The sequence below is a fragment of the Neurospora tetrasperma genome (assembly GCF_000213175.1).
Source record: "Neurospora tetrasperma FGSC 2508 unplaced genomic scaffold NEUTE1scaffold_4, whole genome shotgun sequence".
Classification (NCBI taxonomy): Eukaryota; Fungi; Ascomycota; class Sordariomycetes; order Sordariales; family Sordariaceae; genus Neurospora; species Neurospora tetrasperma.
Window position 1 is genome coordinate 3,869,357 of NW_009799102.1, and position 16,447 is coordinate 3,885,803.

Here is a 16,447-nt window from a genome sequence, read left to right on the forward strand (position 1 = left end):
CTTGCTAGCTTCTTTTTCAACCGGTGTATTCGTATATTTGCAATATTTTTCCATAATTTCGAGTTGAATTTAGTGGAATCAAGAAAACCTGTAACGATGTGAATTACACGAAAGGATGGAAAGATGGAAATGCCAGACACACACCTTTTACGATCGTGTGAATCTTGCTTGCTCTTCGGTCGGTCCTACAGGTAAGGTAGGCTCTTGGCAATCACAGACTAAGCCGCCCACCAGTTCGAAATCCTACACCCCGCTATCACACTTCCCTTTGATGTTACCCCCGGCTTCTTCCAACAATTGTGAATCCCGTCCCTCCTTCTCTAGTCCCTTTCTTCCCTCCGAATCCTTCGATCCAGCTCCGCGGAGACAGGCAGAAGAGGCTTGTTCGTTCTGTCTCCAAATTCGGTAGGTGGCTTGACTGGGATGCTGCTGAGAGTCAGATGGATTCTGGGAAAAGCATGTGCAAGTTGTCTCACTCGTGATGATGCCCGTGATTATCCACGTGGTTATTTATGCCCAACCTCGACTACGGACCCTAACCAACGAGGACAATGGGAATGGGAATGGGAGCAACTTGACATCTCCAAGTTGTACTGAGATCGAGATCGAAAGGTTGCATAGAGTTTCTTGGTGTTGTTGGTGATGCCGTGGCCCGATAGGCCTGCCGAGCAAGGCGCAATCTTCCCAAGACCGGGCAGTGAGTGTCTCGGCAACAAACACCCAACAGAGGTTAGCACCAAACGCACCCCACCACCTCACCTCAGTGGAAGCCGAGAAGAAACCCAACCCAAGGATCACTGTCCATCAGTGGATCACAGCGCTAATATCTTGCAGGCTGTGCGACTTTGAAGGGAATGCAGGCAGTGCTTCGGCGTGATGATGCACTGCACACCACTGTGGACTGCATGAAGGGATTCCCACCTCACAGTGGATGGAAACTCTTGAATGTCTGGGAAAGGATGGAAGACCCCTTCTTCCTTGCATGTGCAGATGGGAATCCACTGTCGACGACATTTTTGACCTTTTTTTTTCTTCCTCCTTGTTAACTCTCTTTTGTTTGTTTGCCTTTTTGCTTACTTCTTCTTAAGCTGTTCAAAATGCCTTTTCACATGCTTATAACCTCGTTTTCGTATAACGACGCAGTATACCCAGGGTAGCATCCAACTTCCATACCATTGCACGTATCATCATGATAATATCACCACACACGGCAAGAGCTACCCATCTTCCATGTCTCGAACGGCAGTTGTAGCTCGCCGGCGTTAGACCGGCCGGAGGGGATATACCCAAACTTGGACATCCGAAACCACCAAACGCCCTACCTCTCAAACCACACCATACCAAAAAGTATGCCAGGAGGCGAGACTATCACCATCAACTTTGCTGATCAAGACTAAGCGACTCGGCGATTTACGCTTTGATCTCTGATGAGACCGGTAATGAGGGGCGGCCGAATTGACCCTGGAGGTGAAAGCTCCGGATCTAAGCTCCGGCTCCGACTCAAGATCAACATCTGATCCATGCCATGGGTGCCAAGCATTTCGGCAAACCAGAGGGGGGGAAGAACTGGATTCAAGATGCCGTCCAAATTTCCAAGATGAACATACGTACATCTAACAACCCTTTGAAAAGCCTTGCTGGGAAGTGATTGTCTCGGACGACTGTTAGAGGTAGCCCGTATGTATCAGCCTAGGTACACTAGAAAGAAAAGAAAAGAATAAGAAAAGAGAAGGCTCAGTCCGGGCCTACACTACTGCCTACACTAAGATCATCCTACAGCTAACCCGTCCGTCACATCCTGATTTCGAACCCCACCACGTGGTAGGAGAATTCCCCGAGATCGAAACTACCAAAAACAAAAACCTGCTTTTCCTCCAATGTTTCGGATGTTTAGTGTACTGTATAGCATACAACACAAGTCACAAGAGGAAGAACACATAACTGCCGAACGAAGCTGCTGAAACAAAACAGAACATTATGTGAGATTTCGACATGTGCGATACTAGATCGTCGGTCGTATGGGATAGGCATGGAATCTTAGACTAGATGAAACGCCGATGGAAAGCCGAGATCAGCAAGCAAGCAGCGGTGCCGAGTGAACCGCAAGTGAAAAAAGGAATGTTGGAGTGGAAAGATACTTGGAGACATGGAGGGGGGGGATACTTACAAGCTTACTTATTTTTTTCTCATGGTGTCGAAAGAAACAAACAGGCTGAAAGAAAGGACTAAGAAAATGCCTATTCAGTCTTGGAGGTAATTATCGCCATTCTAAGCAAACCTTCAGTTACTTACCAGCTCATCTACAGTGTATTAAGGTCCTTTTTTATTTGTTACAAAGTGAGGTATGTATGATGGACAAGGCTACCTATCCCAGCTCCATCCATTCCAACGGTCTAGAGGTATCCAGCCTTCAGATAACATATCATATCTGAGCAAACAACATGAAGACCCCGGATTGTCACAAATGGTAACCCACCTAACCTATGCTCACTCGTATAGAGATAGCCTTTGGGAGACCGGCGAGGGAAACAAAGAGGCCGATGAGGAAGTAAACCGGCGTGTTCTTATCGGATATCATATCCCATTCCCAGAACCATGTGGCCTGATACCTAATCGCTCACGCAAAGTAATAACATTGAGTTCGAACGGTGATATTGCCTTCGCCAGTCTAGAGTCCGTCTGTCTGGTCACCAGCTCATGGATTTACGATCAGTCATCAGTACAACTATTAGCTTAATATCGCAACCTCCAGACAAGCTTTGAAATAGCAAGTGTAGACTGGGTAGGTAGGTAAGGTAAAATTCTATCGATGTAAGCCTTCTTTCATGAGCTTTAAGCACATGCGTGCCCGAACTTAGGTTAGGAATCTTTCACCCTGGAAAAGTTTCACGTCCCCCTCCAGCTGCTAATGGAAGGTGATGGGTGTATGGTGCGAGATAACAGCCAGCCAGCCAGCCAGCCAGCCAGCCAGCCAACCTTCCACCCTACCGGACCAGCCGATCTTCAAACACGCAGTTGCTCATCACGAGGTTAAAGGTATATACTCTTACCAGGCAGAGCGAAGCTTACCTCTATAGGATACAACTTAGGTTGTCCAGTGTGCTACATATAGTTCCGATGGTTTTCCTACCTCTAGCGAGCCATCCACTCTATCAGGCAGCCAGCCTCTTCTCTTGATTCCTTCACCTCTCTCCTCTGACTCTTACTCCACTGGTATCAACCAAGGCAACAAGACTATGCGAGACGAGACGATGGGGGTGCCACACCCATTACGGAGATACCAAATCTCAGGTCATTGACAAGCCCGGAGAGCCACTCGTTCAATGATTTGGTCTGGTCACTCGGTCTTGTTTTATGTTCAGCTAGCTTGTTGGGAGGTAGGAGGTAGTTGTTACCACCGAACGAGCGTGACCTGGGGGGTTTAAGCCAAGGGTAAGGTTGAGGGTGAGGTCGAAGGTGAGGGTAAGCATGAGGTAACTACAGCCGTAGTCGTAGCCGTAGCCGTAAGTGTAGTCGTAGCGCGTAGCAGGATGTATTAATATCAACATCGTGACCTTGACCTCGGAATATTGAAAACGGGATGGATGTTTGTCTCCAGGAGTCCAGTATCATCCACCAAGCTAAGGTGTGTGTATGGTGCAGTATGGCTCGGTGAGGTGTAATCCACCTAGAGGCAGGTGTGGCTTCACACTCACACCCATAGATATCTCAACCACAACCGCCACCATATAACCGTATAACCACATACATACCTCTAGGCTCGAGACACAGCCACTATTCTGGTCATTCTCCCAGTCAGTCAGTCAGTCAGCCACTTTCTTCCCCTTTCTTCCCCTTTCCCCTTCATTCCCTCCTTTACAACATACCAACATACCATTATATGGTAAAGTAAGTACACTAGCATAAACGGCAATCAGGGTGTGGTAAGGTGAGACACACTCCACTCACACACCCGAGAGGTATGGTAGAGAGGTGAGACACAGCCCGGCTCCGAAAATCTTGGCCGCGGACAGCCCGCTGCAACGCAACTTGATCTGATGAACATGCTCGACATGCTCGACATGCTCGACATGCTCGACATGCTCGACATGCTCGACATGCTGCGCTGCATACCTCTACCATAGACTAGTGAAGCGACCGAACGCTAGCTAGGTAGGTAAGCTGATGAACGTAAGTTACCAAGGTTGGTGGGGCAGATAGACTTCAAGTTGATCGGACGAGAAGGTGTAAGACACACGATAATATGTGATAGAATAATTGGCAAAGATTAATGGGAAACAAACGGTTCGGTTGTTGTTGTTGTTGTTGTTGTTGTTGTTGTTGTAGTTCCGTTGTTGGTAGTGTTGGTAGAGGTAGTGTTGGTTTGTAAAGGTTGTCTAGTTGTGTAAGTGACCATTACACTAGTATAATCTAATCTGATACTAAATGACACTAGCCCTCCTGACGCCGTCATTGGCTGGCGTATTTCGCACCTGGATGCCTTACATCTGAAGATGCGCACACCTGGGATCACATGTCATGACTTCAAGTTGACATGTTGCGAGGATTAAGTTACGTGCCCGCTGAGGAAAGGAAAGTGGCTGTGAAGTTGGAGCTGATAGCTACCTCTAGGTAATCTTCGGCTATACCTGCTGAGCTGAGAAACACCCCCCTTCCCTCCCTCTCTCCCGTTGAAGGTGTATGCGTTCGTGGTTGTGTGCGTTCGTATAAGATGATAGGCTAACGAACAGCGGTCGGTCCACTTTCAACGCCCAACTGCCAAGGGGGCGATTAATCATCTACACTACTTGTGAGCCTAGTGTATGGTAGAGGCTGGCTGGGAACAAATCAACTTGATCGTATTGCAGAGAAAATGATAGTCGGTGGGGATGACCATGAATAGCAATTCCGAGACGAGATTGATATATTCATTTTCCTTTCTCCATGGTAAGGTAAGCAAAAAGCTCGCTCCAGTTGAGCCTCGACTTGTCAAAATGCGAGGGTCGGGCACGGTAAGGAGTGATATGGCTCAGAAGAACGAGAGTGATACCCAGACTTCTGGGAGACTGCATGTGGTGTGTGAAATGACGTGCAGGAGATCGTTGGATGGAAATGATGGATGTGCGACAGCCACTTCTAATCCTCGAGGACACGGAATTTGATCAATGAAGAAAACCATACCGAAGGCAAAAAGCAAAGTTTGTTTCTCGTGTGAGAAGACGGCTTACTGCAGATGGGGTCCGGACGAGGCAACTGAGCCGGTAAACGGCGACAAGCCCGAGCCAAACTACTCAAACCGCCGAGCTGGAAAACTTCACAAACCTCGGTCGCGAATTTCAGAGTCCGTAGTTTACTCTGTCCTCTGTGCAGTGAAAAGGGATCAGGAAAGAAAACGATGTGGTTGCATCGTATCGACTTGCCCCATTCAATATGCCTTGCTGATGATCTGTGCACTGATGGTAACTAAAACCACACACACCAACCGCTCAACCAATCACTTGATATTTTTCTCCCATGACACTTGCCCGTGAGATAAATATTGGCGGATCTGGTGGTGTTGGAAGCAAGGCACTATACATTAGATATTGGGTGGTAGTGGTACGGTTCCTTCCCTGCGACTCTCCCTCTACAGTATATCACCGTCGCAGAGTCGCCGAGTCGCAACCGCCCACCACCAAATCGGCGTAATTCCTGTCCTCGCACCATCGGTTCTCGTCCTGGTGGCTATTGACGATTGTTGTTTGGTAGTGTACACTCTTACTGACAATGTACGTAAGAATCGGGCCATTCACCATTTCCATCTCTTGTTGAATTTTCCTAGCCTTTTTTCTGATATTTGGCGAGCAGGCGCAAACGTCTAGGCGTTCGCTTAATGCCCTCATGCACAGGTAACCGAACAGATATTAACGATCCCCGCATTTCCCCATAAACCGTCGGTGGTAGCATGACTGGCACGGCTCGGAGGTTCTGCGTAAAAGTGTACCCGGTTCCCCGAAGCCCCTATTCCCTAAATGATGGATATTCAGACGGGTTGATGATGGAATAGATTCATCGTGGTGGTCAAGTGGCGAGAAGAGAGACGGGTACCCCTCCCACTGGTGCCTGCAGAACCGCAGCTTTGACAGTGACGGAGCATCGTGGCAAGCGTGGAATCCGGGGTTGATGGCGGGCCCCGCACCCGACGTCAGCATGGCGACAGCGCCTGGTGACATCGGGGGGGCTCGGAGGGCGCGATAGTGGAGCAACGGCCGGTGTCCCGTGGACTTTGTTCCATCTCAATCACAGTGGCGCGCTTTTGGTAAGTTTCATTGACGGGTTGCAGTATCCATGGCAGAATGTACAGTGTCGCTCTGACCGTTTTGCTGAGTTGGTAAAGATGGGACGTCGTCCGGTGTGTAGTGTTCGCTCCGAGTACAGGCCTGGTAATTGATTGCTCACCTCAGTGACCGGGTAGTAGATCGGATGCATTGACTGACTGACCGAACGGTCGGTTGGCATGTTCTGGCGGCTAAGCACCTTAAGCACCGCGCGCATCTGTCCGTTGTTGGACATGGCAGCATGAATGGGAAGGCCAGAGTCGGCTTTAGGAATGTCATATGTCATTCCGGTTCGTTGTGTGTGTGATGAGCTCGCTTCCCCGGGAGATGGACCCTTTGAACAGGCTCGCAGTGTTCGGCAGTCATCCTGTACCCCTTGTTCTGTGTTACGAACTGGCTCTCGGTGACCGATAGTGGCGGGGATTGTTCAGAAATAGAGGAAAAGGAGGGTATAATCGATGGTTTCATAGGGTCCCGGTCTGTTGGTGCGACGAGAGCTGGGGAAGAGAACCTTGCGTCTTGTTCCTGGTGTATGTGCCGTGTGAAGCAGACGGTCAGATAGTTGCCATGATATTAAGTCTGACCTGACATGTCAGTTGGAGAAGTCGGAGCGCCGGGGCATGGCGAGACGGGTGCGGAGACCTTGGTTCCATTTTCCTTTGTGAGGAGAAGAGCTGCCGATGTCAATCAGTGAACAATGCGTGTTGGCGGTGTTTGTTAGTGCCCTCGCAATCACCGGTCTGAACTCCAACAGTCCGTCGACAGTTACGACCGGGTTCCAACGACATACTGTAGTACTATGGTGAAGACAAAAGGTGATACGTCATAATTCGTCCGTGGTTGAATGGCCAACATGATTGGCTGTTGTGAGTCTGGAGATATTGGAACCAAGGCCGTAGCGTTGAGCAACATGTTCCATCAAAGTGATGGAAAGTGTTCCCAGATTACGCCGAGGCGAGTGAGTCGTACGATGCTTGATGCTTAGGGAGGGGCTGGCGAATATTCTCGAGGTTGCCGTCGCCATTCTAGATCTGATCTGGAGATCCCTTCCGTAAATGTTTTGCTTGTCTCTGCACAGTATGTTTCATGGAGTGGTTAGCGAGAGGGTCGCTTGTCGCGGCTAAGAAGAGGACGTCGAGAGTGGAGAGGGGTTGTCGATAGCAAAGTTCAAGATGGAAGATTGTGAGATCGCAGCGCCAATGTTCGATTCTGGGGTAAAATGAAGACCACCAGAGGATCCACTCTTCTGCTGCACTGTGTGTAGCCTTGCAGGTTGAGTCCCAAGCAACTTGAACAGTCCGCTGACACAACGTGTCACGGTGTTCTATCATGCCATGATACTACTGTCCTGCTTCTTCTGGCTGGTATTGACAATGGAATTCAATATTACAATCAACTTCCAGAATTTAATGATGGCCGCCGTGACAGCAAACAGGCTCACGGCAAGATGCAGGAGTAAGGCCTCTGTTCTTTTCATCTATATCGGATATAAACGGAATAAGCTTCGGGTTTCCATTTCCAGCGAGAATGTGACTTATGTAGGACTCAATGGTGATGAGTATCGAGCTTATTTGAGTCATGGACCATAAAACTTCATGACTGTTCAATCAGGGTATTGAAAGGTACCTGGAAGTAGCTGGCTGTGAAAGATTCATTCAATTGTCAAGACCGTGACGATTTGCCAGTGCAAACAGTAAAAAAGCACTACAGTATACTGTCTCTTGCTTTCAATGGCGGCCCCGCTTGATGGACACAGTGAACGGGAACGTTATCAGATCTCGAACCCGTGGAGTCTTCAGTTCAGTTGCCTCTTTGAATCTTTCAATCGCCGACGTCGGTCCAATGCACACCGAACCCATTCGATCTTTGAAATTTTCCTGTCTACAACCAACAAGTGAGTCACGATCATACCAGGGCGAATACGCAATTTGCAATCCAACAACCTGAATCGCACTCTCGAAGCACCCGAGAAACCGAGACCATTCCCACTTCTCCACGATAAGATGGAGGCGCGTTGGTACTCTACACTATAAAACCAGACTAACAAAATAAGCAGGATTATTGCGTGCTGTAAAGCGGGTGTAACAGCGGCACATGGAAAAGGAAATCCATCCATCAGCACGTGTAGTGAACATAGCTGACTTTTCCCTTGTCCACGGCAGTTTGCCTCTTTTGCCTTGGGGTCCCCGCCTGTTTCTTCTTCTCCGCAGGCATCGTCACAACACAACGAACGAACCAAAAAACAAACCCATCGTCGGGTGCTCATCCCGTCTGGACACCAACGATCAACAAAACCACAGAGATCGACAAATCGGTCGGTAGAACGCAACCAGCAAACAGCGCAAAAAAAAAAAAAAACCATTGGATTTCGTCTGGGCACTGAGGCACTCCATCGATCACTGTGAATCGCACAAAATAACCTTTTGTCTTGTCCTTCCCCATCATCCGTCGGTCGCTCACAGCCACTTATGCCCCCATCGACCAATAGGGAAAACCCGAAGGTTTAGTGTGTTCTTGTCCTTCCTAAGCCCCCCTGTCCTCCGCTTGTCTCTGTCCTCCCGTCATTCACTTGCAGCTCTTGCGGGTCTTGCAGCCGTCGAACGTTCTCGCCCTTTGTCCTTCCTGTCTTGCCTCACGGTGATTTCTCCCGGGGGGGCCCTCTTTCTTTCCTTCTCCAGATGGACGGCGGGAGCGCCGAGATGACAATGAATGAGCCAGTCCAATCCAGTCTAGTCCAGTCCAGTCTTTTTCTTTTCTTGTCGATCGAGCTTGTTTGTTCGCCTCGGGACTGCAATGAGTGCTATGTACAACGAAGAAAGCAAGGGACCAAGGGAACCAAGGGACCTCTGATCTGATCTGGCCCTGATCCTGATCCAACCAAACATCCCCCGATGAACACGTTGTCTTTACTTTTCATATCGAGGCTTGGTAGTAGGATCTCACCTATTTAGGTAAGGGTAGACGAATGGGAAAAGCTCGACGAGGCGGGGAGTGGTGGTGGTGGTGGTGGCGGCAGAAAAGGAAAAGGTGGGCGGTTCTGGCTATTGGGTGGCCACTCCAGTCGCCGCCGCCGAACGGAAGGCCGGAGCGATGATGATGACGGCTGGGAGCATTCCTTTGTTACAGCACATGCATCGTGAACTTTTTTTCGTCATTGGAAGAAGCACTGCCTGCCGGTTCGATCACAGTGTTGAACACGACGGACGCTACGACGAAACTCTGTTTGGATCGCTCTTTATCTGTTCTTCTGTGTTCATGTTACGTGACCCGCCCGGTGGCTACGGTAGGAATACTCCAACTTTCCATTTCTCCCGGGTGGAAGAATCTAAACGAAAAGGGGAAACAAAGAGTCCGGCTCACGAAAGTCTGCACGTCTGTGGAGTTTTCCTCTTGAATCCCGGAAAAAAACGAAGTAAGGTACTGACAAGAAGAGCAAATTATCACTCGTCTGTTTATTCCATGGTCGCTTTAGGGGCGTAGCATCGAGTAGCATCGCAGCAACATTCAACGCGGGACGAGATTGTTTCCTACGCCAATACGCCGAACAACGGCCCGTTGAAATCGACCGAGGCCGTCCGTCCCGTAGGTAGAGTAGCGATGAAGGACCTCCCTCCCTCGTATGTACATACTGCGTACATAGGCGAGGAACAGGAAGCAAAGAAAAGGAAGAACCGACGATGACAACGACATGCAAGATGCAACAACCCGAACCGAAGCACACGGCATCTATGTATTGTAATTTACTTTTTTTGCTTTCTTCCTTCACTTCACGTCACTTCCACTTGTGATTACATCCATCCGTTCGCTTGCCTACCTGCCTGCCTGCCTGCCTGCCTGCGTGCCGTCCACGGAACGTGTGTGCCAAGAACCACAACGAGGGAACGAAGGAAGCTCGAGACATATCTGATGTATCCATCCGGCCGGTTTACCTTGATTGATCTTTCCGACGGTGTTCCCTCGGATTTGATCTTATTGGGGAATCCGAGACCCGACTCCTTGACCCTGAAAGTAACGGGAGTGTCTACATATGTAGTTTGAGTGATACCCTAGTTTGTATACAGGAATGTTTGGTACGTGCTGAGTAAAGTACGACCAGAGACCAAGAAAACAAGGTAAGCCAGGAAAAGTGTAAGTGAGCACAGCGAAACCAAGAGCTCAAGAAAAGCTGAGGTCAACTTCCATATAACGATGGCGACGGGGAGGACTAGGAAGGTAATGACGATGACGCCGGTGACAGTGACAGTGATGACAAACAAGCATGACGGCCATGGTGATGATGGGGAAATGCATCCTAGTTCTACACTTCCCCGCATTATGTCCAAGATCTACATTCTTCTGATTCTCACCGTCAAAAACAGACCCTTGACAGATTTAGATGAACATCGTCCATCTTTTTCTGTACCTTTTTCTTCATTGGTACAATGGTATTTTTAACACCAACTATCAAACTTTAAAGCACCGTCATCGTTGAAGTAAGGAACCCACCTCCTTCCTTCCTTCCCTCCTTCCGATACGGAAAAGCTTTAGGGTACCTAGGTAAGCCCGCTTGAAGCCGACGAGCGACTCGGGAATACAGAACGTCAGTCCAATGTCGGTCGGTGACACCGTGACGTGACGTGATGCCCTCGAGTTGTTCGTTGAATTGCTTGCTTTGATTTGATGCCTACCTTAACAACCGTGATGCCTGTCTAACGAGATCTTTCTCTTCCCTCCCTCTTGCTCCCATTCCTTCTTCTAGGTCCTATATAAGCCGGAGGATCTCTCCATGGACTGTGCGTGTCGGCTGACTACCTGATACCGTAGCTGAGGCAAGTAGCACTACGTAGAATACCTCTTCACCACACCGACCGACCGACCGACCGACGGTAGGTATGTATCCGATTTGCCCACAGCCGAGGGGTTGAGGTTTCCAAAGCTTTGGTAGTTCGCTCGTGGTACTCAGGCTGGTCTGGTCTGGTCTAGTCTGGGAGCCTGGCTGCCCTAGCTAGGTAAACAGCTGGGTTACCGGCTGGCTGGGGAGGGGAGAAGAAAAAAAGGAGGGGAAAGAAGGGGGGAAATAGATCTCGTGATCAACTGAACAGGCGGACAACTTAAGGCGGGCAACTACACGCATAGGTAACAACAGACAAAGAAAAGAAAAAAAAAAGATCGGAATGATCAACGAAGATCGCACGTGCGTGCGGCGCGCCTAGACCTAGAAAAAAAAAGAAAAAGGTTAAAATTACCTACCTAGGTACCTACCTACCTACCTGCACCATGTCTCACTTCTTCATCATCAAGCTGAACTGGAACTGGGACTGGGAAAGTTCTCGGGTAGGTGGGAGGTCCCTCCCGTACGTAGTCCCGTAGTCCCGTAGGTAGTGTAGTTTACGTGATCCCGTGAATCCCGGGCGACGACGTTTAGCGTTCTTTTAAGTCTAGTACGTAGAGGTAGGCGACCGGATGAACATCCAGTGTTCTAGCCCGCTAAGTAGCCCTGCGAGTCCGGGTGCGAGTGCTGCTACCTACCTAGGTACCTATGTGGATTTACCGAGTTGGTGCTGTTAGTGATGCCGCTAACCAATCAGAACCGCGAATTGCCCGAGGGAAACCGTCGGTCGGGACGGTCTCTCTCTCACTGGCTGGCTGTAACTATCCGAACGTGGAGGAGGACGAGGACGAGGACCTCACGCGAGCGAGCGAGCGAGCGAGCAAGCAAGGAGTCATGTTACGTAGCATTCATTCGTTCATTCCCCGGTTCTTTGTCTCCTGTTCTCGCCGCCTTTTTTTTTTCTGGCTCCATACTAACTAGCTAGGTAGGTAGCCATCTAGGTAAGCTAGTAAGTTTAGCTGGGAGCGAAGATCCGGGGTTCGGAATATTGTTGTCGTGATTGAGTGATGCCGCTCCGATAGGTAGAAGTAGGTAGGTAGGTAGGTAGGTAGGTAGGTAGGTAGGTAGGTGACGACTTGCCCGGAGGTGACGACGGGAGTGATGGATTGATTGATTGATTGATTGACGGTGAGCGAGTGGCCGAGTGGCACAATCCGGGGTAGTGAGGTAGTATATAACGCACGTAAGTTAAAGTAGTAGCGTCAGTAGGTGCACGTAAGTTACAGTCTAACTACACTACACTAACCTTCTTTCGTCTCGACTGGCGGGGGAAGCATCTCCGTTCGGTCAAGTCTGGACCTAGGACGGAACTGAATCTGGACTTTGCACCGAACCGGGAGGCCGGGAACCCTGGGGACCTTGGGACCCTGGGGTTGAAGGTGGCTACCTAGGTGGGAATTGCCTCAACTCCACAGAATACACTATACTAGCCTTTAAGCGGGATCTCACGATGCCCTCGTCTTCTTCTTCTTCTTCGTCTCACCGCTGCGGAGCTGTTCCCTTGTTACATTTCGGTTGTGCTGCTGCTGCTGCTGCTGGGGTTTTCGTGGCTACCGTGGGCATGGTACTGTACCTGTTTTGGGTTTCCCGGGGGCCGGGGCTGACTGCTTTACAGCTTTGCAGGTCTGGCTGCTGCTATTGCTGCTATTGCTGCTGTGCATACGTACGATCTCACAACGCTTCGACTGGAGCGGACTATCGTATCCGACACTTGCATAGGCATGTGCACACATTCTAATGCAAGCAAAAAAAAACTGCAGGTGTTTGACATTTGGCGCTGTATTTTACCTATCGAGTGGTCAGTCTTGTCGTACAAGCTGGAAAGGCCACTTTGCAGCAACTGCGGACATGAAGTTGAGATTTCTCTGAAAGTCCAATCTTTTTTTGTTTCTGTTTTACCCTTCTCACCAACCTGGATCATCATCCGGTAGTTGATTCCCATCAATGTTTCATGTCATATCCCAATAAGGAAAATTCACGGCAAGTCAGCTAAGACTGGAGATAGATATTGATGATCAAACCTGATACCCGGACCAGTATCAGACTTTCCTTATCTTTCAACACGAACGGGAAGGGATGGGAGGGAGGCACAAGCCCGGCATGGACGAAGGACCCTTTTACCAGGACCCTGGCACGACGCCATGGCGGCACGACTCCATGGCGGCACGACTAAGAAAAGTTTAAACTTCTTTTTACCATGTTTGTCCTCCCATGTACACTACCTACCCCGGAGAGGCTCGGCGTCCGGAGTTTTGATTGAGGTCTTGAAAGACAGAGATCTTTACCAGCTGGGTACTAGTTATTCTTAGATGAGGCCGTCAAGGAGTTTTGACAAGGGTCTTGGGCATGGCGCCCGAGACTCAGTTACCTGGCCTCTTTTTGTTATGCAGTAGAGATCGAGACAAGGCGGACGAAGAAGAGGCCGGGAGGCCCAAAGCCATAAGTGAAGCGCGTCTCGTGGCCATGGCCTCCGCGTGTTTGTTTGTGTAACCGTGTAACAAACCAGTAAGTAATGCCCTGGTGGCTACAGGTACGTAACGTATGTAAGGCGTCAAAGCTGGCGGCGTTTTGACGTTGAACTTTTCGCCTTTTCGGTGATGGGTGAGCAGGCTGAGTGGCATCTACCATACCTTAACAGCACACCGTCAAACCTTCCATGTCGACATGCTTACCTTATCGCTTCCCGTCGCCAGGTATAGCCCACCCAGACATTTGGTACCGAGAAAGTACCAAACTGTTCTTCCCGTTGATTCATCTAATTCCAACGAATGGAGTTGGAAAGTCACAATCTGCCAGGCTGGCATTGCCTTGTATATGTATGTATCAAGCCGGAAGGCGAAGGCAACAGACCGGGCAGATCAAGCGAACAAGGTCCGGGTTTGCCGTGTCTGGTTGGTCTTGAGTGGTTTGATGGTTTGGACTTTTTTGAAAGGAGAAGGCTTGGCGCCGCAATCTGGAACTGTCGCACGCATGAGAAACACCAGATCCCATCTGTTTCGTCTGGCAATGGTGGAATGACATGACAGGTGGTTTGGGATGCCTGAGAGAACATTGTTGGGGATTGGGAATGAGAAGGGGAGGGAACAAAGCATGAAAATGGGAAATGTTGGAGTTGAACACTCGAAGAGTCTGTTTGACGTCGGACTAGGATGACTAGGATGAAGCTAGTCTCACCTGTTGATGCCATAGTAATTGAGAAAATTGGAGAAGTGAATTGAGACGTCCAAGCTCCGTTCTGATACACGCTACACCTTTGCGCTTTCCCTGTGCATCGCGGGGTCGGAGGGGTCCGTCATCTTATCTTTTAGTTATGGTGGGTTGTTCAAGGATGGAGACATCATCTGGTCTCAAACCATGCGAGGGCGATCAACAACGTAATCATGCCTTCAAGAGGAGGACTGGACCCCTCGTTCGTTGTCCCCGATACTCCCGTAGGTTGTTGGGTTTGAGTTTGCCAAGTTGCCACTGTGGGAACGACGAACAGGTTGTTATCAGACATTTCGCTGCCAGATCTTGCTTCTGCTTGCTTCCATTATCTGAACTCTGGTGAAGTGGTTTGACTTTGTTGTCCGAGTGTCTCCATAACCCCGCAGCTGAGATTGGGGCCACGAATGCGTTGCACAATCCAGCCCACACTTGCTGTCCATCAATGTTCATGATAGTTGGGAATGGAGACAGCTTTGGTGTTGAGCAAGACATCCAAGTGTGAGTGGGTGAAGACATGCAGCAGGAAAGCCTCGTGCGACCAACCCTGTCCAAGCCAATTACAAACCTCACAGCAGGGGTTGCGATAAGGAAATGCCCAGAGGTGCTGCCCCACCTGGTGGGTCTTGGCAAGCGCATGCCATGACGGTCTCTGCCCGGAAAGTGCGACGTCAACTGAACTCTGCTGTGCCGTCCATCCACTGCAATGCTCCTCACAGTGTGTCTCCCCTGCACCAGAAGTGCGTGTCGCCAGAACTGGAATGGGTCGTTACGGATCGTTACTTAGGTTGTGGTCTCCATGCTCCCCGATGAGAAGAGATTGAAGGAGGCGGCCCGTTGCCCTCCGGTCTTGTCGTCGCCGTCGCCGCCGCCGCCGTCGCCGGTTGACACGGCAATCGGTGGGCCATCTCAGAATCCGATCCCGCGCGCGATTCCCAATGGTGCGGAAGTGGCAACTGTAGCCTTTCCTAGCGACACGATGCTTCAATATTTTACATGCATACCTACTACGTAGTAGATACAAACACAAGAAGGACACTTATATTGAAAAGGAACCCGCATGGCTTCTCGAGTCTGTGCCTTACTGTGCCTTCAGTTCTTCTTCACAAAACTTACAAGAGCAAGTAGTGCATTTTGATATCTTTGCTGGAGCCAGCCTCAGACAATGATCGGCTCCCTGCGCCTGGCAACGCCGCTCAATTGCTTGGCTCAAACCTCGACCAATTTCAGTTTGCCCTACTGACTTGGCTCAACCCAAGCGGCAAACTAAAGACTTGTTTTTACGTGAAAAGCCGAATGCTAGAGCTGTTCAATCAGGCTTTTGTCCAATTGACATTTCCTGACTGACATCTTAAGCGAAACCGATTGTAGACTTTGTTGGAAGCAGAGGCAGAGACGGGAAGGATGCCCGTAAATGCATTTTTGATAAAAAATAAAATAAAAAAAAGGTGTCAGCTGTAATATTGGTACGGGTGTGCGTAATCCCATGTATTGGGAGAGATACTCTTGAGTACCCTGATGTCCGGGCTCTTTCGTTGCTCCTTGGTCCATGTCCGTATTTCTTTGTACTCCTAACAGGCCACTTCCACTTGGGTAGTTTCTCGAAAGTACGATACCATACAGTATTGGTACCTTGGCCTTTTTCTCCCAGAAAGTGGATGCCACCCTAGCCGCTGGCCGTACCGGTCCATACAGGAATACGACGCTATCTTTCACTCTCTTTCGAGCCTTTTTTTGATTTTCCCACACCTTTTTCCAACTCTCGCAGTGAGACGCGGGCGGGATCCATCCATCTGCCTGAGGGGACCCATCGGGGGGCCCCACCCATTCTTCAACTCGCAGTTGGTGGTGTTTTCCCTCCTCGTCGCCTCTCTCACTCTGTTCTAGTACTAGACTACGACACCACCCTGACCACCACCCACCCCCCCCCCCCCCTCCCCCCCGACCGACACTACTACTACTTAGCAACTTCAATTCCACTCTGTTCCCTCTCACCGCATACTCCCCCAGTCTCCCAAGTCGACATCCCCCCGACTCCACGATCCAACTGCGGACTCCGTTCCCGTCGCCCAGACGA

General features: G+C 49.8%; 3 protein-coding genes across 3 annotated transcripts; 1 reads left to right on the forward strand and 2 right to left on the reverse strand.

The window, feature by feature from the left end:
• Positions 1–7,149: 7,149 nt before the first annotated feature.
• NEUTE1DRAFT_43853 (uncharacterized protein) lies at positions 7,150–7,885 on the forward strand (the record flags this gene model as incomplete). The annotated part of the gene is made up of 2 exons (XM_009853258.1): positions 7,150–7,254; positions 7,700–7,885. 2 exons carry the CDS (start codon positions 7,150–7,152, stop codon positions 7,883–7,885), a joined length of 291 nt encoding a protein of 96 aa, XP_009851560.1.
• Positions 7,886–12,611: 4,726 nt separating this feature from the next.
• NEUTE1DRAFT_44693 (uncharacterized protein) lies at positions 12,612–12,899 on the reverse strand (the record flags this gene model as incomplete). Its single annotated transcript, XM_009853303.1, has 2 exons — positions 12,612–12,659; positions 12,780–12,899. The coding sequence occupies 2 exons, from the start codon at positions 12,897–12,899 to the stop codon at positions 12,612–12,614; spliced, it is 168 nt and encodes a 55-aa protein (XP_009851605.1).
• Positions 12,900–14,544: 1,645 nt separating this feature from the next.
• Positions 14,545–15,278, reverse strand: NEUTE1DRAFT_102329 (uncharacterized protein; the record flags this gene model as incomplete). Its single annotated transcript, XM_009854313.1, has 2 exons — positions 14,545–14,707; positions 15,154–15,278. 2 exons carry the CDS (start codon positions 15,276–15,278, stop codon positions 14,545–14,547), a joined length of 288 nt encoding a protein of 95 aa, XP_009852615.1.
• Positions 15,279–16,447: the final 1,169 nt, after the last annotated feature.